The sequence below is a fragment of the Patagioenas fasciata genome, chromosome 19 (assembly GCF_037038585.1).
Source record: "Patagioenas fasciata isolate bPatFas1 chromosome 19, bPatFas1.hap1, whole genome shotgun sequence".
Lineage (NCBI taxonomy): Eukaryota > Metazoa > Chordata > Aves > Columbiformes > Columbidae > Patagioenas > Patagioenas fasciata.
Window position 1 is genome coordinate 8,390,830 of NC_092538.1, and position 26,260 is coordinate 8,417,089.

General features: G+C 42.7%; 2 protein-coding genes and 1 long non-coding RNA gene across 7 annotated transcripts in view; 1 reads left to right on the top strand and 2 right to left on the bottom strand.

Moving 5' to 3' along the window:
- Positions 1 to 374: 374 nt before the first annotated feature.
- On the bottom strand, positions 375 to 1,202 carry LOC139829476 (uncharacterized). The gene is made up of 2 exons (XR_011741951.1): positions 768 to 1,202; positions 375 to 696 (listed from the first exon to the last, which is right to left on the bottom strand). It is a non-coding gene; the product is annotated as an uncharacterized lncRNA (long non-coding RNA).
- A 199-nt stretch (positions 1,203 to 1,401) lies between these two features.
- On the top strand, positions 1,402 to 22,140 carry YWHAE (tyrosine 3-monooxygenase/tryptophan 5-monooxygenase activation protein epsilon). 2 transcript variants are annotated; one of them, XM_065853112.2, is made up of 7 exons: positions 1,402 to 1,603; positions 11,141 to 11,340; positions 16,874 to 16,980; positions 17,791 to 17,997; positions 18,182 to 18,318; positions 19,726 to 19,770; positions 21,222 to 22,140. In XM_065853112.2, exons 1-6 carry the CDS (start codon positions 1,540 to 1,542, stop codon positions 19,731 to 19,733), a joined length of 723 nt encoding a protein of 240 aa, XP_065709184.1. In that variant the 5' UTR covers positions 1,402 to 1,539; the 3' UTR covers positions 19,734 to 19,770; positions 21,222 to 22,140. The 2 variants fall into 2 exon arrangements, with proteins under 2 accessions (XP_065709184.1, XP_065709183.1); XM_065853111.2 differs by lacking the exon at positions 19,726 to 19,770 and having other exon boundaries at positions 1,403 to 1,603.
- Positions 22,141 to 22,586: 446 nt separating this feature from the next.
- MYO1C (myosin IC) overlaps positions 22,587 to 26,260 on the bottom strand; it is a 52,655-nt gene continuing 48,981 nt past the window's right edge. For all 4 annotated transcript variants that reach the window (XM_071817059.1, XM_065853109.2, XM_065853110.2 and 1 more), the window contains exons 29-32: positions 25,912 to 25,982; positions 25,394 to 25,491; positions 25,027 to 25,126; positions 22,587 to 24,183 (exon numbers count right to left, since the gene is read on the bottom strand). In XM_071817059.1, coding sequence (XP_071673160.1) covers positions 24,157 to 24,183; positions 25,027 to 25,126; positions 25,394 to 25,491; positions 25,912 to 25,982 — 296 coding nt within the window. In that variant the 3' untranslated portion in view covers positions 22,587 to 24,156. The remainder of the gene's footprint in view (positions 24,184 to 25,026; positions 25,127 to 25,393; positions 25,492 to 25,911; positions 25,983 to 26,260) is intronic.

Here is a 26,260-nt window from a genome sequence, read left to right on the forward strand (position 1 = left end):
TCACAATGAGTTTTAGCATATTTACCAAACGTATGGTGACTCTGTACTGCTGGGATCTTTTGGGTGCCTACCAGAACCACCTTGGTAATGGTACCGTGTATTCACAAATAATTCAGAGGTAAAGGCATACAATAATTCCCAATTTCAACAAGGTCAGCATTTCCAGGTTGTATTTCAACTAAATCGAAAATAGTAATTTTTTATTCTGGACTTGACACATAATTTTCACCTTAGTCCAGACACACTAATATCTGTTCTTTCCTTTTATGGAATTCTGATTAGATAATCCTGAGATTTGAACGAGAGTTATGGCCCAAAATATCCCATGGAAGCAGACCATTGTTTTACTGGGTAAGTAAACAGTGTTACAATAATAATTTTGTTACTTTTTTAGCTTTATTTATAAGAAAACAATACAGTTATGTTAATTTTACATATCCTAAAGCTCTTTTTCACCGACTGAAAAGTGTTAAGATGAATCAGGAAACAATAAACTATTTTTTACAGATGTGCTTTACGTGTGTGCCCCTCAGTCCCACATCAGGAGCCCATTTCAGCGGGCACAAGACAAAGGAGTAAATCGGATACCTGACAGGACCTGCTCGATCTCTGCTCACATCCACAATTCCAGAGGCCTTTGTGCAGTTCTGCGCCTCAGGAAGGCCGAGAGTTCCCAGCCGCTCATCCTGGGAGACACTGGAAAAAGAGCGATAATGAGACTGTGTTCACAGCTACCCCGAGCAAATCCGTGAAGATTAAATTAATACCAGCTGAGCCTAATCCATTTCAGTTTTCTCCAACCATTCAGATTCCGGAAATTGAGGCGTTTTGTCAACTATTGAAGCGTATGCTCCGTTTCTTTTTTTTTTTTAATAAATACTCAGTGCGGGACTTGAGAAACATTCAAGTTCTAGTTCTTGTAGCCTCTTACAACTGTGAAATTATCATGTCCTACATTTTACACGGCAGAGATTGCAGAAGTCTTGCTAAATGGGACGTTTTGCCTTTCACTCATTTCTAGGTTCACCATTATGTGTGGAGCGTATCCGGTAATCTGTACAAAAAAAAAACCCGAGAGGTACTCAAGTAGTATCGTCAGCGTTTGAGGGCAGCAGAAACACGATCCCTGAGAGAAAGAGCCGCACTGAGGGAAATGCCGCTCCCCCCACAGCCCCAGCCCGCGCCGCGGGGTCTGCCCGGCGGAGACCCGGCCGCACCCCGGCCCCGCACCTCGCCCCTCCGCCTCCCCACAACAACAGCGCCCTCTCGGTTGCGGCCCCGCGACAACCGGGCGGTGGAGCGGGCGGTTCCTGCCCCGCCACCCCGGCCGCCGCCTCCCACCCGTTGCCAAGGAGCCGCCGTTGCCATGGGAGGCCACAGGGCGCATGCGCGCACTTGCGGAAGTGCCCGGATGCAGCGGGAGGAGGTGCTGCCGCCATATTTGCCCGGAGAGCAGCGAGCTGGTAGCTGCTGAGCCCCCCAGACCCATCGGCTTCCATCCGCCCCGTGCAGTCCCCGACGCCGCCCCGCCTGCACGACATGGACGATCGGGAGGACCTCGTCTATCAGGCCAAGTTGGCTGAGCAGGCCGAGCGCTACGATGGTGAGCGCTGGCTGGGAAGGCCGTGCAAGGCCAAGGGGAGAGGGAGGGAGCGGCCACAAAATGGCGGCTGGGCGGGGGAGGGGGGGCAGGGGCGGAGGAGGGGGGCCCAGACAAAATGGCGACTGGGAGCGCCCCAAGGGGCTGGTGGAGCTGGGGATGGGGGGCCTGAACGAGTGGGTGGCTTGGGCCTGGGCGGAGCCCGGTTCGGGGGGCGGTGGCGGCAGAAGCCGGGAATAAAATGGCGGCCGCGAAGGGCGAGTCCCAGGGGGGTGGGGGGGGGCTAGGGGAGCCGCCCCCGCCTCGGGGGGCCTGACAAAGAGACCCCGGTGCCCCTCTTGATGCCGCTCACCGGGGCGGCTTGAGGCGGTTCTGTCGGGCCCGAGCTGGGCGGTGCGGGCTGAGGGCGGCTCGGCGCAGACAACGCCCAGGGCCGCGCTCTCCGGAAAGTGGGTGCCCGGCCCCCTCGGGGGGCGAGACCGGGGGTCCCGCGGGAGGGGGCCAGCGCTTTCCTTTCTCTTCCTTCGCCTTCAGTACGGGATTCTGCTGCCCCTGGCAAAGAGAGCGAGCTCTCACCCTGGAAGGATCGAGTACGTGGTACTTCATTGCCTGAAGAAAACGCATAGGCGTTCGTTATGTAGTAAAAATTACTACATATAATCTTACTTTCCCAGCATCATCTTCTCGTCCTTTTTTCCCCTGGAAGTTTGTGCACTATGTCTCTGATCACTTAATGTCTAGGGAAAAAGTGGTAGAAGGGAGGAACTGGCAACCCTGGATGGTGTCTCTTGCCCCAAAAATGTCTTGTGACTGTTTCTTTCAACATATTTCCATTGCATGTAAAAGAAAGGACCTTTAATTTTTTTAAATTATGGTACTCTTCTGACACTGTTGCTTTTGCCTTCAAACCTTATACTTATTCATTTAAGGTGAAATACCCTTGTATGTAAAAAGTGTGAATCCAGTTAGACTTCATTTAGAGGTAGGCAGATGCTCCATATAGTTTCTGTTTGTAATTTTCATAGACAGCATGATGAATTTCTTGCCAGATAACATATTTTTCCTGAGTTGTGCTTAGCTTTTGATAGCACTGTTGCAAAACATCTGAAAAATGCATGTTTTTGGGGAGGAAAATAGAAACTACAACAAAAAGAGAAGGCCTGAATAAGACTCCATTCTGTGGTAGTTTCAGCAGGGAAATTAGGTAGAACTAAGAATTCCACTAAATGATGGAAGTCAGTCTCCACAATAACTGTAAGGACTTACGGAAAAAAATGTGCTTCAAAAACCAGATATTGGGGTTCCAACTTGACTGAAAGATACGTAGATGAGATTCTTAGGGACATGGTTTAGAGGTGGGCTTGGCAGTGTTAGGTTGACAGTTGGACTTGGTGATCTTAAAGACCTTTTCCAACCAAAATGGTTCAGTGATTCTATGAGTTGGGCGAAGGGAAGCATGTAATTCCATATTACACAGTAAGTGTGCAACTTCTGCTGGGTGTTTATTTTTTTTTAGTGCTGATTACCTACCCTAAAGGGTGTGAGCTGGGAAGATCCTTTCCCCTGACCCCCAGTCCCGATTCCAGCAGCATTGCTGAAGTTGGTTTGGTGAGTTGAGAGGAAAAGGTTCTCCACCTGGCGTGGATTAGTCAGTGCAACTCAAAGTGTTGGCTTTGGTTTGAGTGGAAACCCAAGTTGGATGCTTGGCTTGCATCGTGGAGCATTCATCATTTCTGGGAGCTTTTGAGGCACGACTGTCTTTCTGGTGTTCTCTTAAGTCAGTGATAAATCGGTTCTTTAGAAAGTAATGAGACTTTATGCCATTGTAGAGATCTGTGATGCAAAACAATCAGTCTTCCTGTCAACTAATAAAAATTGATTAGTGGGGATTGCCTTGGAGCAGCATTTCCCTTGATGGACTTTCTATTCTACCAGTATTGTGGATGTTTGCGAACAAGTTTGCTAGATCAAAATGTAAAGGACTTCTTATGCTATTTTGCTTCTCAGTGATGAGACTCATTAGATCATCACTTAGGAGGGAGCACTAAACTTAAAGTTGTCAGGCTTAAATCAGTGCTGTAGTTTTTAGACTTCCAAAGTTTGTTGGACTCAAGTTGGTTAAATTTAAGTCGCACCCTCTAATCTGCCAGCTGTTCTAAATGCATCTTCATGTATCTCATATCCATGATGTGGAAATATAGGTACTGTAGATACTGCTTTAGCATCTATTTCTCTGTTCCAGTTCAGCTGAAACAATTAAAAATTATTGGCATAATTTGTTCTTGTTTATATGAAATACTGCAGTTCTGCCAAAATCATAACTGAGACTGCTGAATCTGTGAACAAAATGGTTTGGGAAGCAGTATGGTGAAAGTGTAAGTTATTCTTGATTTTGCTCTTCGGTTTAGTCTGAGATGCATGAGCATAAGGTCACGGTTACTAATTGGCACATATAAAATGGTGTGATGGTAAGTACTGTCTATAAATATGCTGGCATACAAATCTCTTGTGAGTGTGAAATGACAATTTTTCATGTTTAATGTTAGGATAGCATTAAGTTCTGTCCCATATTCATTCTCCTTGAGACTTGAGAAGAGTGGTGTGTGGCGGGTGGTTCTTTGTGTATGGTTGATGGCATTTATAGCAGCACTTATGGTGAGCATCTAAATGGAGCTTCTTTGGTGTTACTTACCTGACCCACTTACAGAATTTTTGAAGTCTTGGAAGCTGTACTTGTGAACTTTTGGAAATCTAGTCCTGTACCTATACTGTCCTCAGTATATTGGCCCAGATTAAGGGGACAACTTTCTAGATATTCCTGCAGTGTAAGTAGCACTTAAGCTCTGATCTCCAGAGATATTAAGAGATTTGGGTGTCTATCTTCACAGATCTGCTTAGGCCTGTCATGACAAATCACAACGTGCCAGGAAGCTTTGAAAGAAATCTCACTGCTGTTCCTTCAAATATTAATAGAATGAGATATAAATATAAATTGTCCTTTTTTTATTCTGAATACAATTGAAATAAGTAGCATTGTGTTGGTTTGTGAAATTACCTTGCTAACAAAGAGTGCCTCAAGGGTCAGTACTGGGGCCTATATTGTTCAATGTATTCATCAATGATTTGAATGAGGGAATAGAGTGCATTATCAGCAAGTTTGCTGATGACACCAAGCTGGGAGGAGTGGCTGACACACCAGAAGGCTGTGCTGCCATCCAGAGACCTGGACAGGCTGGAGAGTTGGGCAGGGAAAAATGTAATGAAATATAACAAGGGCAGGTGTAGAGTCTTGAATCTGGGTAGGAACAACCCCAGGTTCCTGTATAAGTTGGGGAATGACCTATTAGAGAGCAGCGTAGGGGAAAGGGACTTTGGGGGTCCTGGTGGACAGCAGGATGACCATGAGCCAGCACTGTGCCCTTGTGGCCAGGAAGACCAGTGGCATCCTGGGGGGTATTAGAAAGGGGGTGATTAATAGGTCGAGAGAGGTTCTTCCCCTCTGCTCTGCCCTGGTGAGACCACATCTGGAATATTGTGTCCAGTTCTGGGCCCCTCAGTTCCAGAAGGACAGGGAACTGCTGGAGAGAGTCCAGCGCAGGGCAACAAAGACGCTGAACGGAGTGGCATCTCCCGTGTGAGGAAAGGCTGAGGGAACTGGGGCTCTGGAGCTTGGAGAAGAGGAGACTGAGGGGCGACCTCACCAATAAACAAATAACAACACAAAAAAACCCGAACCAATCAAACAAAAAGACCACAACCAAAAAGACCCCTGTTTGACAGCTCTCCTGACTCAGCAAGCTAACTACTGACTCCTCCATGTTTTTATAAATTGTCTATCAGGTCAATGTGTCTTTTATTCTGAAGGCAGTAAGGTGTGCAGCAGTGGACCCGATTCAAGATTTGAACCTATTTTAGAAGAAAATTGCCTCATAGTAGCAGGTGTTGAAGTCACAGCCTAGTGAAGAATCAATCAATAAGCTATGTCACAAATTAGAATTTAAGTTGCATATTAATTTCAGTTTGCAGAGGACCTGTTTCTTTCGAGCAAATGTCAAACACACTTAAGGGTGTTTTTGTGTTATTCCCCTCCCCCCCGCCCCCCATTAATGGTTAGTACTTACATCTGTCTGTCAAAGGTCTTACTGTTCTGGTGATGTAGGGTATGACTGCTCTCTTTGTCTCTGAATTGGGTAAATGTGAAAGTACTAAAAGGCAGAAAAATCTTGATATATGCCTAAGAAATGTAGGAATATAAGAGGTGCATAGAATATGACCAAGACAATGTTGGAGGAATTAGACTTTTTTTTTTATGATGAGTGTTTACGTACTGGGCTGTAAAAATTAACTTCTGATCATGATGAGTTGCGAGAGGACTTTTTTTTTATAATGGCCTTCTTGAATCTCCTGAGGTAGCAAGAACAACCGAAGGAGACAAACATCTACAATTAGATGGTTTGGTTCTCTGCTAGCAGTCCAGAAGCTTGGCTTATGTCTCTTAAGTTACTTGAGTACTTGTATTAGAAGATCACTTAGTAGCAGATCTCAGTCAAGTAGACAGTATGAAAAGACTCATTCTTTAGATTTGCTTATCTTTGCTTTCAAACTAGTATTTTTGTTACAAATACTGGAGAAAACCTCTTTTATTTAGAAAAACATATGTTCAGACCTTGGAGAGATGGTAGTGATGACTTAGAAATCATGTTCTTGTTGCAAGAAAGGCTTGTGTAATGCCACTGTTGCTCGAATAATTTGGCCTTAACCCATCTATTTCACCAAGTGCATAAAAGTACAGGTATGCCTTGTAGAACTGTAAATTGCTGAGTCATGCAATCAGATGTTGGAAGTGTCATGGCTGCACCAGTGGTTGCAAACCTTATACAAGGAATAGCAGCATAACCTGCTGCTTTCTCCACAAAATCATAGTCTAAGCCACTGTGCAGGGTGGATATTCTTCAGTATTTTTTCCCCCTCTCTGTCTGTTGGTTGTCTTAACTTGTGCAAATATGGTTGTTGGGTTCTTTTATGCTCGTTTGTATAAAACTTGTACATTGTGATGCGTGGCATGCTCTAGATATGGAGCTCAAAATAGGATTATCAATTTTTAGTATCTAAGTTCTGTTCCCTAAAACAGCACTTGTACCCTGCTTTTACTTGCCTGTAACAATCTACTCAGGGTGCTTCAAGCACATGAAGACCTTTACAGAAAAATTATGTTGTGAAAGGATAAATGTCCTAATTTTATACTTTTTTAGAAATTAAACATGCAGTGCTACAAAGTGGGCTGAGCTAATCTGACAGCTCACTGTTCAAAGAGGGATATTGTCTCTTCCATTGCTACTTCTTATGTTTACTTGGGTTCTAGTCTGACCTTTACAGCCAGTTCAGTTCTCTAATTTATAAACAAGTGTGTTTTTTTTCATGAGCTGGTGACCTGAATCAGCCAGTTGAGAGGTCAGACAAGCGTGGAGCTGCTGCAATAGAGCTGACAAGGATAGAGGGAAAAGCCACCAGTCTACCTCCCCACAAGCTGCTGGGCTGGTTTAGCCATCTGAGTCTTCCTTGACAAATGCAGGATTTCTTAAGAGAACAGGAGAACTTAATGCAGGCAGTGTAATAGTGTGTTCAGTGAAAAGGTTCCTGATGGATGGAAGGATGAGCCCTGTCTTTTCTTGGCTTGAATTTGGAGCTAATCATTGTAGCGAACAGGATGGTGCCCACTGATGCCAGGTGTAGGCCTGCAGTTCTAGGGAAAATGCAATGTACGGGCATTAATGTTTACAGTTACGCTCTTCACTTAATGAAGAGAATACACTTGCCTGTATTTCTTTAGCTCTTTTTTTTGTTTGTTCTTAGCAGTTTGCTGGTACTAAGTTAGGACTTACTATTTGCTTCAGTTTTTCTGGATCTCTTACGAATGTTAGCATGCTTCCCAGCACAGATCACTGTGTGATTCCACTGGTGATCTTTCTCTGTCCAGAACACTTGAGTCTTATACTCATACCCTGTTTCCTGTCTTTCAGCCAAGTGCTTATCCATGTGAGGACTTTCTTCCTATCCCATGGCAATTGAGTTCCTTAAAGAACCTTGGGTGAGGGACCTTGTCAAATGCCTTTGGGAGATCCAGGTAGACTATATCAATCATGTCTTCCTTGTCCATATGCTTGACTCATTCAAAGCATCATGGTAGATTTGTGAGGCATTACTTGTGTTTACAGAAGGCCACGCTCTACAATATACAATTTATGCATATATCCACTCAATTTCTTTTATGTAATTCCTGTCAGCTTGACTCCTTGTGAGTGTTAGGTTAATGGGTCTGTAGTTCCACCTGCTGGAACCCTTCTGAAAAATTGACATAGTGTTGGTTGCTTTTTGTTTCCTGCTGCTACTAAAGTCTAAACTGAGAGGTTATACACAACAGTTTAAGATCAGATACTCTGAGTTCTTGTGACTTGCTGCTGATCATCTTTTGTTCATTCCAAGAATGAACAAGTACAAGACTAGTACTGAGCCTTCTCTGAACACTGGCTGTGGTGAACCACTTTGTAGGTAGCACTCAGTGTAGTGGCAACCACTGTCCCAGTCCTTTGTGTCCCAGCTGTTACTTCACAGTGGCCAGAGGTGACTCAGCAACATTTGCAATGAGGAGCCAAGCATCTTAACCATAGTAGTAGAATGTTATTAAAAAATTGCATGGGCATTATTATAGCTTAATATCTTAGGCAGTTTTTTTGAGTCTCAGTTAAATGGCTTTATTCTGTAAGAATGTACAGACCTGATCAGACCAAATGTCTATTTATTTTGATATTTCTTATAATGACCAGCAGTAAATGCCTGGGGAAGGATATAAATGTAGGGCAAGTGTGTCATTCTCTGGAATATTCCCCTGTCCTTACACAGTTTACACTTTGGGATTTCCTGCTCTGATGGTGGCATGATCTGGCAGTAGCATAATGAAGTGACAGCTGCAATCAAATGAAAGACTGGAATTTAACCAGTTAAACTACAATCTCTATTTTTGAATCTGCACTACTTTTTCCACAGTGCAGCATAAGCATCTCCGGATTGTGTATGCAGTGAGTTGTCATTACTGCAGTAATCCTTCCTACTGAAATGAAATCTCAGACGTGTATTTTGTCTTGAATGGCCTCTGAGCTTTTCACTTCCCTGTAGAATCTTCCAGATAGGTAAAGCTGCACTTAAAATATAAAATATTTGTTCTGTTGGCAGGAATAAATGGCTTTATTTTTGTATAGAATTAATTTTCTATCAGAGAAGATATACATATGCTATACTCTTGCATAATGATGAATAATCTTAAAAATTCAGGTAGTACAAAAGCAAGATAGGATTTTTTGTAAAAGTCTTATCAAATCCTTGGTGGTTTTTTTTGTTTGTTTCTGTGATCTACAGAAGCAAAATCTACTGCTTAGAGGTAAGGATGTGTTTTTTCCACTTCTGGGAAGAATAAAGCCACTACACATGTAGAGACCTGTTGGAGACTGATAACATTGTTCCTGCCAGGGAAGAAGATTGAGCCTACACTTTCCCATTGCTGAAATAGCTTATGCCTGCTAAGATTGCAAGTTTTGGCACCTGAGTAAAAAAACTGACAGTGAAGCTTCATTAGTTTCCCATTGCTTGTGCTACCATGACACAGCAGAGCATAAGGAGGTAAAATGAAGGGGGAGGAATGATGAGTGTGTGTTGCGGTTTAACCCCAGCCAGCAACTAAGCACCACGCAGCTGCTTGCTCACTCTCCCCCGGTGGGGTGGGGGAGAGAATTGGAGGCATAAAAGTGAGAAGACCCGTGGGTGTAGATAAAGATAGTTTAATAAGTAAAGCAAAAACTGTGCATGCAAGCAAAGCAAACCAAGGAATTCATTTGCTAATTCACATGGGCACGAAGGTGTGCAGGTGTGTAAGTTACTTGGGAAGACAAATGCCATCATTCCAAATGCCCCACCCCGTTCCTCCTCCTTCCCCCAGCTTTATGTACTGAGCGTGATGTCATATGGTGTGGAATACTGCTTGGGTGGGTTGGGGTCAGCTGTCCTGGCTGTTTCCCCTCCCAGCTTCTCTGGCACCCCCAGCCCACTGGTGGGTGGGGTGAGGAGCAGAAGAGGCCTTGACTCTGTGCAAGCACTGCTGAGCAGTAACTGAAACATCCCTGTGTTACCAACACTCTTCAGCACAGATTTAAAATGTAGCCTCGTAGTAGGTACTGTGGGGAAAAACAAACAAACAAAAAAAAACCAAAACAAAAAAACCCAACAACTCTGTCCTGGCCAAAACCAACACAGTGTGTAAGGTAAATAGGCTACAGAACAGGAAAGCAGCATATTACGGGAGACATAGCCTTATCACGTAGCTGTGCTTCGGCAGAAGCTAAAAATAACATTTTCGTGTCCTTTTACCTGGCAGATAGGTATGGAACAGTTGTGCTGTTGAGTAGATGGGATAGTTAAGACTTAGTCTCCCTCATTAATAGTCCTTATGTCTGTGGGGATTCCCACCAGTTCTGGAAGATGGAAGGTAGATAGTGAATGATTTGAAGCACTGTGTGGCAAGACTGAACCTATGATTCCTGGATGTCTCATACTAGGCTCTCAATTAGTGTATATTTAACATTTTTTGCTTTTATTTTTCTAACATGTCACAAGTAATCATAGTGTGGTTAGGTAATGAAAGGACTATAACCTTCTTTAAGTAGTTCAAGCTTTCACTTCCACTTGAGTATAGGAAAGCTATATTTAGTCATTTTTTTTAACCTCAGGTTTAGAAGTCCTCTTCAAAAGGTTTAAACTATAAATATCAATTAATTTATATTTTGTGTGTTACTTCTCAGTGTAAATAACTGCTTGGCATGGGTGGATATGGTTGCTCTGGCTATCCTCAGGATGACTTTTTTGTTACTTCTCCAAGCACCTAATTTTTCTTCTGGCTGTTTCCTCTTGGAACTTTGACTTCCTTCCCTAATGACAGTACTCCTCCACAGCTCTTGAAATCTGGGGTTTATTTTTTGGTTAATTACCACGTTACAGTGTATTCCACTTAGCAAATCAGTGGCACATTCTGTAATTCTTCAGTTTATCCTTCTGTGCTGAAAGGTTGCTTACATTTGCTCATGCTTTTCTCACTATTCATTGCCTCTTCTGAAGTGCTTTGAAGAACACCCATTCCTGTAGGATTGTACTGATAACTATTATCCACTGTGAAAAACGTGTTTGCTGCTAATGCTAGATCCTTTTTGTCTGTCTCTCAACAACAAAACCACAAACAAAAGAAACCACCACCAAAAAGCTAACAACAAACCAATCAACTACCTTTAAAGAATTTTTTGGCACCCTTGACAAATGTATTTAAAAGAACATCAGATACCTCCTTCGTGTACACATGCTCATTGATTTGTTTGGAACACTCCAGTATAAAGGGAGGAGGGAGCCTATTTTCATAAGCTATCATTAACATCCAACTTCTGTTGAGTGGTTTGAAAGATGCTTTAGCTATGACAATAATTTCTGACCTTTTCCTCTTAGAAATGGTTGAATCAATGAAGAAAGTGGCTGGAATGGATGTGGAGTTGACAGTGGAAGAAAGAAACCTGCTTTCTGTTGCATATAAAAACGTGATTGGAGCCAGAAGAGCTTCCTGGAGAATAATCAGCAGCATTGAACAGAAAGAAGAAAACAAAGGTGGAGAAGATAAATTAAAAATGATTCGGGAATATCGGCAAATGGTAAGATGTAGTTGGTGTTAAGGCATAATGTCATTTAGTTAAGGTCCCATTTTGATACCCTTGCCATAAACTGCTCTGATATTCTAGATTGTGTGCAGTGTGGTGACCTGTAATAAGGTGACACTCCTGAAAGGGTGAGGTTTGTTCCTTGTCTGGAGGATAAATATACTTGGTGAAGGTGAGAGGTTGGGTGTTTCTGTGTAAACACTCAGAAGGCCAGTAGACTTGAGGGAGAAAGGCATGTCTTTTCCTTCAGCGCATTACATATCTGCCAAGTATTTGAACTGTGCTAGCACTTTTTCTTCTCTGCTTACTCAAGTGTGGGGCTGCACATACTTTATTCTTTCCCCTCCAACCTGACTTATCCCAAGCAGCTTTTTTTTTTAAAAAGAAATTACCATGTCAAAGGAGGTGTTTATCTGTTAAGTTTCTGATTCTGATAAAAGTTGCTTTGGCTCAGACAGACTTTGACCCTTGGTGCTATTGCAGGACTCTGTCCTACAAAGTTCACAATATTAACAGTTGAACTGCCAATGGGGAAGGATCTTCAGTGGTGGTGTTGGCGTAAAGACAGGCAGTGTAAAGCCAAATGGCCACTTGCTTTGAGACTCTTACCTTGTTTCTTATCACTGTGATAGTTGCATTTTGTGTACATTGGCCTTGTTTTGTTACTTTTTCACCCAGACAAAAAGTTGGCAGGAGTTGCTGTAAACTGAGTGCTTAGCAGCTGGGTGACAGTGAAGAATAGTTGCTCAGTTTGTCTTGTACAGTGGAACTGGCAGAGCTGTTATTAGCTCAGGCAGCTGTGCCTGTGTTGAAATGAGTGTTCAGGTAGTGTGGCTCCTCTGACAGCAACTAGTTCTTAAAATGTAGATTTTAAACTTTTTTTTTGGTCCCTAAGTTGGTCGATTAGACTGATAGCAGTTAATTTAAGATAAAGCACTCCATGTTCCTGGGGCTGGGGGCGGGGGTGTTAAGATATCCTGATCATCTCAACTGTGAAACTTGGATGTAATAACCTCTAGGGCCTTGCTATTTTCTCTCTCTGGAGAGAGGGGAAAAATTGATGCACATAACTTCATGCTGAGTCTAGGCAGTCTGTGCAACTTTACCTAAAATGGAGAACTTGGAGCAAGCTTTGACTTTCATCGGTAAGGATTAATGAAACCTTCAGCTATTAGAACAGTCCGTTGTTCCCTCTCCTCCACCCTTTCCTTAATTGATGGTTTAACATGGAACAGGCATGTTCCAATACTATTAAAATCCCATGCATTTCTGCAGAAACTAAATGGCCATTTTTTGAGGACAAGTTCCTCCACATGGTTCAGATCTTCACTTCCAGAGAAACAGTGGAGTCTGTTCTATCACCTGGCACTGATTCATATACCACCAATGGAAATGATGTTGGCTTGGAAATCCTTTCTCAGGAATGACTCTGGACTGCTTTCTGTTGACTCATAGGGTTTCTGTTCCTCCATGGAATTGTTAAAGTTGTGAGTTTCTTATTTTATGCTGGCATGCTGATGGGATGAGGCTCTGCCAGTTACATACAGTCCCAAATACCATTTCTTGATGGATGTCTCAAAATCTTTGTAACAGATCCTATAAAATAGGACAATAGCTGTCTGATGATTGTTTAAATTTGTCTTACAGTGTGTGCTTCCAATTCTTTTTGCACAATGTTTTGTGGGTGTTTATTTTTTGCCAAAGAACCTTTAATAGTGAAAATACTCTTTTTATTGTTTTTGAAAGGACTGTAAAAAGATGCATTGTTTTGCATCTCTCTTTGCAAAGAGAGCAACTACTGTGCAAAACAGATTGGTGCGCAAGCAATATGTGTCTGTAGTCCTTGAGGTATCTGTTGGGAGAGAGACCATGTGAAGCGCAGTGCCATGCCAACAGCATGTTAAATCCTTAAAGAAATAGCTGTCATGGTTGCTTTAGCTGGAAGAGTGCTGTGGAGAACTGTAATGTGGTGCTGCACTGGAGAAAGATTAGCTGTGTCTACTTGACTCCAGCCTAAGTTTTCCTGGGGCCTTCTGTGTGTCATCTGTAGCTGGAGAGCGGATCCTATTTGTAGCTTCTGGGAGACTTATTATTAACATCTGCTCTAAGGAGAGTGTTAAAAGGTTTGGCAAGATGGTGTGGGAGCAGAAAGGGCCTGAAGTACATATTGCAGAGATTTAGATGAGGCTTCTAACTGTCACTGCTGGAACAGTAGTGCCTGTGCCCTGGTGTCATGCTCAGTGCTTCTCTGAAGAGACAAGGTCCAGTGCAGGCTCAGCGGTGTTCTGGTTGTTATGCTGCCTTGTCAACAAATACCCACTGTTGTAGTACTCTTCAGAATAAGTTGAGTGGTGTTGGAAGACCCTTCCTAGGCTTTAAAGGTTCTGACCAAAAATGTGCCAAGGAGAACACTTGTCTGGGGACTGACCTGTCAAGTGTAAGGCACTGGGGAGCTGGAGAGAACTCTAGAAAAAACACATCTTTCGCCTACCACCAGAACCAGGTATGACCTTGCTCAGCTAAAGAGTGCTGCTCGAGTTGAAATGGAAGGTGTAGTTTGTGTAAAAGTAATTATTTGACGGTTTTGATGTGCATCAGTTTGTTTGAGCTTCTAGCCAGTGTGACTTGGGGCAGAACTTGAGGAATGCTGGTGTCAGAGTAGGGCTGGGCTGGTTTTGTCTGGAGTATACACTGTGCAGTACTGAGAGATGATGGAAGGCTCCAGGCTGTGACTTTGTTAAACCACTTAAGATAAATGTAGTGAGACACAGCCATGGGGGAAAATGCCACTTACTTGCTTCCTTTGCAGACAGGCTGCTTTTCTGGGTCCTGTGGCCATTTGGATACACAAAAGTCGAGCCCCTGGCTTTCTCGTCTGACTGCATCTCTGTAGATGAGAACACACTGAGGCTTGTGTTCTTCATCCTTGAGAGGATGAAATGGTGTTATGTCTGCACATAATGCACTTCACTTGCTTGCAAGAACACCAGCTCCCTTCCCTATTAGCACAGGACAAGTATTCACCTTCTTCTTACTGGTCTGTATTTGTGGCATATGAGAATGTGTGTTTCTAGTGCTCTGACTTACAACCTGGTTGTATTCTGGGGCAGCTGCAAGGCTCTCTTCTCCTTCACCTCTTCCTAGAAAGGTTGGGCTATGAATTGGCATAAATCTGAATGGTCAGTCTGTCTGTTTTGGCAGGAGCAGGAGGGAGGTGTGTTACTGGCTTTAGTAATGGTTTCCTATCATTCTAGTTTCATGTTGTGAGGTGCAGTTATTTTGGGGGCTACATATTAAAACAGGTCAAAGAACTAGTACAGGTTACTCTTCTCCTGGCTGCTTCTAATAAGTTTCCTTATTTAGATCACAGGGTGGTTTATGAGCTTTTGTATCTGCAGAGCTAAGAACAGAGTCTGTAGTCTGATTAAGCCATCACTACTGCTAAAATAGAGGCAGGGTGGATTGTGGGGGCTTGTGTGTACCCATCAGGATGAGAAGTCTTTCCTTGCTGCTCAGAGCCTGTAGTACCCAGTGTCATATTTGAAACTGGAATGGTGATAGGCCCTAAACCTGCATTTTCCGAGTGCTCTGAATGGGCTTAGTGTGGACTCTTGTGCTGGTTTGCTGCTTCGCAGGAATCAATGAGCTACTCTGTCTAGGAAACATCCTTTTCATAAAAGATCTGTTACGGTTTTGTTGGGGTTTTTTGTTTTGTTCTTTATCAACTCAATTTGTATTAAACCTTTTTAAACTAAGCTTGGTTGGGACATTTACTTTGCCCTGGACAGCAGTTGATCTCCAGTAGCTTGTGGGACTGATCCTTTAAACGAAGCTGAAAAAGGTCTGTCTGAGATGAATTAGAAGTTTGTACATGTATGGTTCTTTAACAAAAGAGGATTAGAAATTGATTTAATTCTTTGCAGTTTTGCTGAAGATCTCTCTGCAAAAGAAGTCGTTGAAAAAGAGGATCAAGAGGAAAGAAGTTTGCAGGAACTGACTGCTGGCCAAAGGTTTTATAGCTTTTGTAGCCCAAGAATATAGGAAGTAGATTTTTCACAAGTGACCATATTTCAGCAACTTCCTTAAACATTTGTCGCGTAACTTCAAGTATAGCATCTAACCCTTCTTCTGAATGTTAGGGCGTACTGACATTGTTTGTACATGAAATTTACTGTAGATTATTTTTTCTAAAGGAACTTCTGCAAATCTCTTGAGTCATTCTGTACGAATTGGTATGCATATCTATGTGCCAGCTTTATATTTATTTCGGATCTATAACAGCTTTTGAAGGATAGGTGTTGTGGTTAAAACCCTAATAGTTTGCGAGCTACCTGGTGATATTACATGACAATAAAAATGCTTAAAGAAAGAAGGAAAAAAGCTGCATGGGTGGGAGGATAGGAAGGGATAGTGGATTGAGTGGGGCTGCTCTTGTGGTCCAAGACATGCAGCTTTTGGTAGTTTCTTGTAACTGATGTTGATACCTCTGCTTGAAAACATTTACTTTAGGGTAATACAAGTAGCTTGAGCCAGAGTTGTCTTCAGCTGCAGCTATGGCAGTTACTGCAGAAATCATGAAAGAGCAGCAACAGGTGCCTCTCTGCACTGAACCAACCGCTCCTACTGGGAATGACATGGGATGCTGAGAGCAAGTCTGGTTTTGGCAATGTTGATGTCAAAAGACACTTTTTACCTTTTTTGGGTATTCTTAGTTTTTTGCTTTCAGGTATCAAACTTCTGTGGTAAAATTGAAGCTCATAGACCTTGTCTTGTATTCTAAATCAGAAAAAATAAAGGTGATGTGACCATATTTTCAACTTTGGCTATTAAAATCCAGTATTTGTTTTTTAATAAGGCTTTATATATAGATTTTTCCTTGGCCACAGATCTCCCTGTTAGTATTGATGATTTCTGCTATTTCTCTGACTTGTAGTGCTTTGTTTTTTTGCCTGCTTCTGAAGTTTGTATCTTCTGGAGCTTTTCCTCCTGTATCTGACCTTTTCGTCTATGTGGCACATCATTATTCTCTTTGATACTCCATGATTTTTGTCTTAAGGCTCTTCTGTGAGACCTTTGCATCCCAAGTAGTCACTGGGAACTTGTTTTTAAGGTGTCATTCAGCTCTGGGGTGGAATGGAGTTTAGCTGATTTGTATTAATTACCTGAAAATTGTCCCCTTCACCATTGCCTTCCCAGATCAAAAACTTAAGGAATTAGGGGTTGTGCAAACCTTGCAGTAGGAATTATATCCTGAGACAGACTTAATGCAACTGTCTAGCGAGATGTCTTCCAGGGAGTCATGCATTTCATCATGTGTCACTCCTTACCTCTTCTGTGTGCCAGCTAATTACACCAAAGTGTTTTGCTTCATGCACCTGTGGAGCAGCTGAATTTTTTTGTTGTTTTTCTTCTGTCCTACCCCACTTGGATTTTTATGATGTTGCCTGTTTGAAATTTGATATTTTTGAAATAGATCTTAGTCTTATGTGCTAACCTCATATATATATATATATTTTTTTTTAAATAGGTTGAGACTGAACTGAAGTTAATCTGTTGTGACATTCTGGATGTACTGGACAAACACCTCATTCCAGCCGCTAACACTGGCGAGTCCAAGGTTTTCTATTACAAAATGTAAGTATCTTCTTGTGAGGCAAGAACCTCTTACTGTATTTGAGTTAGATACAGAAATAAAGTAGCTGTACACGTGTTTTCTGCGCACTCAACCACAGTAACTTTGAGAAAGAGGGCAGTTTAGTCATGTCTAACCAACATCCCTTTTTGGCTACTTTTGAGGTGTTAGTGTCCTAATGGTGTGGTTTGGGATAGGTGTTTTTTTGGAGTAAGGTCATGAGAACTTAATGTAAGCTGTTGTGTAGCTGTTAGATGTAAGGAAGAACCATTTTCTTTAATTGCACTAACACTACAGAGATCATGTCCCTACTTAGGTGTTTTCTTGCATGAGCTGTACATTCTTCATAAAGAAAAGAAAATTCAGTAGATGGATAACTCATGTAGTGTCAACTTCACAATTGCAGTACCATATGAAACTTGGCCTTTGGAGCATTCTGCATATTTTGTACTTTCTGAAGCATAGTTTAAATCTTGAAATGATCAGAGTGTTTTCCCCTGTAGTTGAATTATCTCTGTCCTTCAGATCAAAATCTTGCCTAGTGTAGATGAGATGCAGTTGTACAGGGACGCAGTTTGGTAATGAAGAAGGCAGTGCTATAATTCCATGTACTAATGAAAGTAAGTGAGGCCAAACTGGTTTTCCTGTCTGATGGTTTAAAATTCGCTCAAGTACTAATGCACTGTTGTCTAGACAGTAATTCAGCAGCAATGTCCTTTATGTGGATATACAAACAGTTTCAGAATTCAGCTGTTAATTTAGTGGCTGGTTGGCAGTAAGGACTACTGACCTGTTCCTGTTTCTGTTTCCAGGAAGGGGGACTACCATAGGTATCTGGCTGAGTTTGCCACAGGCAATGACAGGAAGGAGGCTGCAGAGAACAGCTTGGTGGCTTATAAAGCTGCTAGTGATATTGCAATGACAGAACTCCCGCCAACACATCCCATCCGCTTAGGACTTGCGCTCAACTTCTCTGTATTCTACTATGAAATTCTTAATTCTCCTGATCGTGCCTGCAGGTGGGTAGTAGCTGGGAAGTTGGGGAAGTCTAAACGCTGTTAAATAATATGAAAACTTGTTACAGATGCTATGGGTGTCATGTAGCCAAAGTAGAAGATGGGTGTTCAGAGGCACAGGCTTAACCTATGTGCTTCTGGATTCTGTTTAGCAACATGTTAAATCTGATTTATTCTGTGCTTTTAGGTTGGCAAAAGCAGCTTTTGATGATGCTATTGCAGAACTGGATACACTGAGTGAAGAAAGCTATAAGGACTCTACACTTATCATGCAGTTGTTACGTGATAATCTGACACTATGGACTTCAGACATGCAGGGTGATGGTGAGTAAACTCAGCTCTAAAATGCTGCTGTCCCCGATCTCTGCCCAAAAAGCAGAATGTGGAAATACGGATTGGTTTGGTGGTTTACTTCTTTCCTAATAATAGACCTTCCCGAACTTCTGTCCTTTGTTAACACTGGATAAGTTGATGGGATGACACTACCTGCCAGGAAGTGTGGAATTAGTAACACACTTTTCTCCCCACCTGGCTGTTTAGTCACCTGTGATTATTTTAGAAGCAGTGACTTCATTTAATTCAGCTTTTCTTTCTTACGGCTTGTCATGTTCATCTGCGGTGTCATTCATCACCTTACAGCACTTTCCATATCTTTTACTCTTCTTATGAAGAATTGACTATGATGAGAAGAGGAAAAGGGGCTTTGTAAAACACTTTGTTACTGGGAAAGGAAAAAAACAAAAAACAGTTTTGGGAAATCTAATTTGCTATTGGAGATGTTTGAGGTACTTTCTTCAGTACTCGTAAAAATGCTAGTTTGCTGCTATTGCCAGAGCAAATACCAACTCCAGCCCCTGGCAGTACTAGTGGGTGGGACATTGATTGTTTCTGTTTACTAACATCTGATAGTTATTTAAATAGTTGAGAATGGGGCTTTTTTTTTTTTTGGCATTCTGTTTCCTCTTAGCAGTGTATGTGAAAGTGTAAATTTACTTGTTTAGGTTTTTTTTGAGTTAGGCCTTCTGTTCCACTGATGATTCGTAGTGAATTAAACATATACTTTAATTAGAAAGATTAAACTCATATTTTCTTCTGCAAAAATTGTACTGGAGGGACAAGTGGGAAGAACTGACTTCTTTACTTTTAACTTGGAGGGAAGAAAAAGTTTTGTTTGAAGTGTGTTAGGTACTTAACTCACAAAGCCTTGAAACAACATTGCTGCTTAACTTCAAATAGATAAGCATCTTTTTTTGTAAGGTGTTAGCTGAAGCACTGTAATAGTCACACAGTTTTACTGCAGGATACTTTAGTGGTGTGGGGTCCATTTGAAAGCAATTGTAGCGTCTGTTAACTTTTTACTGACTACTTGTTGTTTGTGTAGGATTGATGGGATTGTTTAAAAGAAGCATTATTACTTGATAGCTTTTAGCATTGTGAGTGTTGAACATTGCAGGTCACACTTTACCCCTATTTCTTCAGGCTTTTGATGGAACAGGGAGAACTGTAAATGTGCTGGGTCTCGGTTCCTGAGTTACCCTCTGTTCTAGTGCTGAAGTCTCTTGCAAGGGGCCACGTGTTGTTCACAGAGCTCTCAGGTGTTACTCAGCTGCCACACTCTCCCATCTCATTACTGTACCTTCTAACCATGTCATAGATGAGCTGTTTAGTTTATTTTCACACTTGTAATGTCGTCTTCATATTCCTGTTTTCCCCTTCTTTCCTGCTGTATAGATTCCTAAAGGAAAGTCCAACTGTTCATTTCCTAAAAGCTACTTTGTAAGTCTTCGTCATGGCTCAGTGAACTTTTTGGCATCAGTTTTCTTCCGATCACTAATCGTGCTTGCCTCTGTCACTCTCGCTGCTGATAAATTGCTCGTATCTTTGACTCCATTCCAGGGCTAAGCCATGTTCTGCCAATGTGTGACCTGTCACCCCTCCCCAGGTCCAATCTGCTTCACTAAGATCCAAAGTAACTTACGTGTTTGGGAACTGAGCTGCATACCTGGATGGATATTAAGAATTTGGGCATGAAAAGTACTTTCACTGTTGCCTGATGCAGGATTATTTGCCTAAGTGCATTGGCTAGAGCATGCTCAGATCATCTTTTAATCGTCTTCCTGGTTAGGGCCTCTGCTTTCTTATCTTAAATGATCTGTTGCATAATTATAAATGTAAATTTTGTTGTTGCTGAATGTCTTGTGTTCCTCGTCCAGCTCCTGCAAAATCTACCTTGCCTGGTACCTGGTGATAATTCTGAATCTGGACATGCTCTGAGCAGGCATTCTGATTATATGCTGGAAGTCATTAGTCTCATTTGATTGGATTTTACTGCAGATTAATTTTTTTGAATGGCTGTTTTTTGTTTGTCACCCTTGAAGAGAGAACCATTTCACATGGTTAACTGTAAAGCAAGTATTTTTCAGTTTGTCTTAGTTAAATTTAATCATGCACATGTGGCACTACCCCAAGTATGTTAAACTTTCCTGGTGCAGTTGCTGCAGAGGGCATCGTGCGCACCTCGCCTGGATGAGAACCAAATACCTACTCCAGGATTCTTTACAGACCATATAGGCTTCATTTTACTGCATGTCACAGCCCGGTTGAACAGGACCAAACTGGCTGTTTTTCAAGGGAAATGAATGTCCACAAAATGTTTTCCTTTAATAACCGCAAGCCAGGGGTTTCTTGTCATGTTAGACTTGAAGTAGGGATGGTTTTTTGTACTTTTGGTACCTTTAGTAATATCTGCCATCAGGGTTACTTTACAAAAGCTATTTTGGTCTCATTTCTGTAGTTAGTGAGTAGAGTCAGTGCTCTCTGGAGTAGAGCTGAGGTTTTGGGAAGGTACGTTCTGATGGGAGGATGTTGATCTACAGCCATTCTGATGGGGTTTGTCTTGGTTGTTCATCTCTCGATCAGCAGGGCTCCTCAGTCACACACAAGTCTCAGTTTTTCAGAAAGGGTGGTTTTGTTTGTCCTTCCGTCTTCTAATAACCTGTGCTACAGTTCTGTATGAAATACGATGAGGTGATTCTAAGGCTTAATTTCCATGGAGACGCTTCACTCCAGAACTGGCTGGTTTGAGTCTGCGTGTGTGTTATGTATGCAAGCGTGTGAGTGAGCGTCTGTACTTGCATGAAACGATTAATCTCTAGATGCTTGTTAAGCCATTCTGCAGGTCTCATTTCTAGAAGTTAACGTCTTCCTTACTTCTAAACACTTTATAGGTGAAGAACAGAATAAAGAAGCGCTGCAGGATGTGGAAGATGAAAACCAGTGAGACACAAAGGCCAACAAGAGAACCCATCTCTGACCACCCTTCCCCTTCCCCACAAAAACCCTCAGTGTCACTCTGAGAACCACCAAATCTGACTTTTACATTGGGTCTCAGAATTTAGGTTCCTGCCCTGTTGGGTTTCTTTATTTTTATTTTTTTTTTTTTTACACAGTTTAAAAGTTCTTAAAGGCAAGAGTGAATTTCTGTGGATTTTACTGGTGCCAGCTTTTAGGTTCTTTAAGACACTAACAGGACTGCGTAAAAGCTCTTTCAGCATTACTGTATTGTCTCCTGCCAGATGTGGCGAGGTCGCCACTGGAAGTGGATGTTCCACCCGAAGGCCGTTAGATTCGTAGGGGAGAGATTTGCTATGGCGGGGTAGCACGCATGTGGTGGCGTTTTTCTTTTTTTATAACTGTTTAAACGGAATTTTATACCAATGTTTAAACTTAATTGGGTGTTTAGCTTGAAGTTACAGGTTGCATTGGGACATATATTGTAGTGGTTTTACTGTATAAAAACAGAAGTTTCCAAACTGCTGAAATGTTGCTGAAAATCATGGTGCTGGTAACAGTTCAACAATCCGTGGCTGCTCATTCTTGCCTGTTCTTTACTTTTCCTCCAAGCAGGTTAGCATTGAAGGTGGCATTGATAAGCCTGCATGCGTGTTCAATATTTTTTCTTTCTCCCTCCCCTTTCCCCATCTCCCTTCGCTCGCTCAACCTCTTTTGTTCAGTATGTGTAACTTGAAGCTAATTTGTACTACTGGATATCTGACTGGAGCCACAGATACAGAATCTGTATTGTTCTTACTGAAACACAGCATGGAATTAACATTAAACTTAAATAAAACAAACCTAAATTAAAAATGCCACATATTACTATGACTTTCTTTTCTATTTTAGTTATTCCAGCAAGAATAACTTTCCTTTGTTGCTTGTAATAGGAACATTTGGAGGGAGAGAGAGAAAGGAGTAGCAGCATTGTTCTTCAGACATGAGATAGAATAAGAACCCAGTCTTACATGTAAGTAGTGTAGCTGTGGGATTGGCCTCCTCCAGCACAATCTGCTTTGCATCAGGAGCGGTCAGCAGCTCTTCCACACCATTTATTCAGTCTGTCCTTTTGTTATTACAATGTCCACCCTTTTTGGAATAACCCCCTCCTTGCAGTAGGTGGTAGCAGATAGATAGATCAGGCCCAACAACCAAAGAGGTTCAGTGGGGCTGTGACAAGTGAGGAAACAAAATCAAAACCAGCCTCCCTCTCCAAAAATTAGATGTGATTGAAATGGTTTCTACAACAGACAAAGTGGTTTTGGTTTTCTTTTTGTAAAAATTTATTTAGCATCGTCTTGACGAGGTTATATAATAGCGTATACAGCATTGTCTAGTATATACACTCTAGCATATACAGTGGTACGTGTGTATGTACTACAGTGTATAGAGCGTTCTGGGCCGGGCAGTGTTTGATAACTGCATCATGTCAGAAACCAAAATTAGGAGACCGAGCTGATTGCATATGAGTGGCAACATGTTTGGTTATGCTTTGTTCAGGGCTTGCTGTAACTGTTGTTACTGTGTCGGGAAGGATTTCTAAGGCAAGTAGAGTGCAAAAAGCACCATTTGAGGTCTGGAACTTGGAAGCTGTTGCTGTGGTTTGCTGTCAGCAGGTATTTGACACGTAGCTGTCCACTCTGTAGCCATTTGAGTTCTTTGTTAAACGAACGTGCTTAGTTTTAACCTCTGTGCTGCAGGCTGAGACCGGCCAGCGTCCCAAATGTGCGTCCCTTCAGCGCGGGTTAGATGGTGCTGTGACGCAGCTCAGGAAGGTGCTTCCCTAGCTGGGGTCAGTAGTGCCAGCAGTGCTGAAGGAGCTGTCTCTTCCCCTTTAAGGCAGTTTGGAGAGGCAAGGATATAAACCTGGTGGAGCTTTACTGTGGGAGCTCAAACTTCCAGTTTTCTCTGAAAAGCAACTTTTTCTGAAGGAGCTGGGTGGGGAGGGGGTGGTGGTGACTCTGGGGTTCAGGGTGGGAGGGAAAGCTCATGTGGCCAAGGACTAAAGCGGCACAGAGAACTGGTAACGTGTGGTTTGTATTACTGTTTGTGTGGATGTGAAAGAGTTACTATGGTATAAAAATATTGCTATAGAGCAAGAAATGGGATAGGCGACTTAAAAACAAAAAGCTCTAAGAGTCTCTGGATCCAGATCAGTGAAGAAGTTACGTGATGGGTTTCTCAGATTATTACCATATAATCATAAACTAAAACCAACAATAATTCCAAATCTGAAAACATAAGTTTCCATAAGTCTTGTAAGTGCATGTCTTATACTCACCTATAAAGTATTTACAGGGTTTTACTCATTTACACAATATGGCTTTAATATATTGTAACACAAAAGCATCAAAACATCTCGGAGCAAAATTCTTCATAAAACATTCTTTCTAAATATAAAGTTTGGCATTTCATTGATTTGGCTGACAAAGCAGCAGAGTTACTGATTTTCCGTTTGTGCTTTTTGATGACAACAAGCACAAATTTTGGTCGTTTCCATCAAGGCTTAAACTCTTTGTAGAGTCAAAGCTGCCTCTCCCTCAAAGCCGGCTGAATCCGCTCCATGGCCACGGTTTCACAGACACTGCGCTGGACCCTGCGTTTGCCACTAAGGTAAGGAAGAGAAGGCCTCTCTTTTGGAACTTTTGTATTAAGACAAGCAAAGATGTATTTTGTGGTTTTTCTGAAAGTGCAGGTCTTTGGTAACAATAAACAAAATGAGCAAAGCGAGGAAGGAGGGGGGACTTTTGCTGGGAACAATGTCCAGCCAATTTTATAGGGTGCAGTCAGACTGATGGAGGAAAAGGTCCTGTAGTGGTGGCACGTTTATCATCGAGAATTCAAACGAGGAGCAACCTACAGGAGAAGACAGACAAGCTAGAAAACTTATTGAAAACAAAGATGCTGCAACAGTTTTAGCTCCTAAACATTTTTAATATGCACCAAAGCCAGGCTTTTGGAATTAAGCTCTGATACTGGCCAGTTATTTGATTTGCTGTGACTTGGTAGCAGATAAAACAGCGTGCTCCTCATTTCAGCATGCTTGTGGAAATGGAGCCTCTTTTCCTGTGTGCAGCCTGTAGCTGTTCCATAGGGCACGGAAGCCTGTTGGCAGTGCTTGCACTTGGGGCTTTTTGTGGATGGACTGTTGTGTGAAGAGCACGGTAGGAACAGTGGTGGCCGTTTGGATTCAGCCTGCGGTAGGACAGGAGCTTGTTCTGGCTCTGCTGGAAGGTGTGTGAGTGCAGCCTGAGTATGCTCTGGATTTATTTCTGAACAACCTTTAATCTGACAATGCAAAAATCAGTTGCACGGCTAGATCTGACCAGCAGGAAGGCTGCAAACAAGCTGAGAAAGGAGTAGTATTTTTTTCTTTTCTTTTTTTGTTTCCTGTGTCTTTAAATTCTAAAATTTGATATGCAACAGGGTATAGAATTAAAGCCTGGATCCTGGGGAGGAAAAAGGTGATTGACAGGACAATCACTTGATGAGTTTGAGTAAGCCTGGCGGTCTCTGGAGGCTGCAGGGAGAGACGTTCAATGCGCAGCTCCAACTGGGGAACAGGCTGTGACACCAGGGCAGCGCAGCACAGCCCCGGGTGTGTGTCCCTCTCCTGCAAACACGTGTTAGTGCCAAAAGCTGCGCCTGGATCCCCTATAAGTGAACTACCATTCCTCACCCGCCTTGGCCTGTACTCACCACTGTTAGATGGCCGTTCTTGGCTTTGGCTATAAGCAGTTCTGATCCCGATATAAAGTCAATTATACCTTCTTTGCCTTGCCCAACTGTAAATTTTATGCTGTGAAGAGAAAAGGTAAGAACAGATGTGATGAGCATGGGTGGCCTCTCCACACACTTTGTTTTACCCTATCCCTGTGTAAACAGCTGCTTTGTATTGATGGGCAGCTGCAACAGATCTGCTCATTCAAGGAAATGGAGCCTTAGTTAAGATGTATTAGGTACATTTTGATGTCCTATAGGTGTTTCTGTAGCTCTTCAATGCTGAAGAAGAGAACTGATGCAAGAAAACCAAGGCAGCTCCTGAGAGGGACTTGGCATCGCTCACCTGCCCTGGTTGATGTTGACATTATTGACTTTATCTGCCTGCATGGCTGTTTTTGTGAGCGTCTCGATCACGTGGTCACTTTGAAGTACAACATCTCCCTGTGACGGAAAAGAGACCCTGGGTTATGATTGTGGCTTTACAGTGTCTGTTTACCAAAAAGTGATTATGTTGTAATTAACACAGACAGAACTATCTCCATAGGCCAGCATGGAAAAGCACCTCTCCAGGCTTGGTGGAGATCACAGCATACCCATGGCAGTTTATTTATTTACAAGGGATCAGTAATGGGGACAAGGGACAGCCCTGGTCCTCCTGGTGAATGAGGCCCTGGTGACCCCCGTCCATGAGCACAAGTACATTTATGTGCCAGCTCTAAGTAGCATTTCACTAAGTTTGTCACATAAATGTCACCATGGCTTGTTCCCCACCCCCTCCCCCAGCTGGATCTTCTGCTCTATGTGCCTTTAAGGTTACTTTTTGTAGAGGTGGCTGGAGAACCACTGGATGAGCCCCACTACCTTCTGTTTGTTATCCTCGCAGTGCACGTGCAGCACAAACAAGTTGTCGCTCAGGCTGCTGACGGAGATGCCTGCAAAGGAGAACGGCCCTTTGACACCCGCCACAGCTCCTTGGGCCACCCTGTCCCAGGAACGCAGCAACTGCTGGTCCTGCACCAAGAACCCCCACAGCTGGGAAGCTGCGCAGAGGCTGCGAGGTGAAAGACCATGGAACTGCTCTTTAGGATGGGAAAGACAGTTTCGGATGCCTCTGTCCCTCAGGAGAGGGCAGAATGCCTGTTCACAAACTGTCATGGCCCTCTGGACTGGGAAAAGAGGTATTTGGGGCAGTTAAGGGACCTATGGCCGA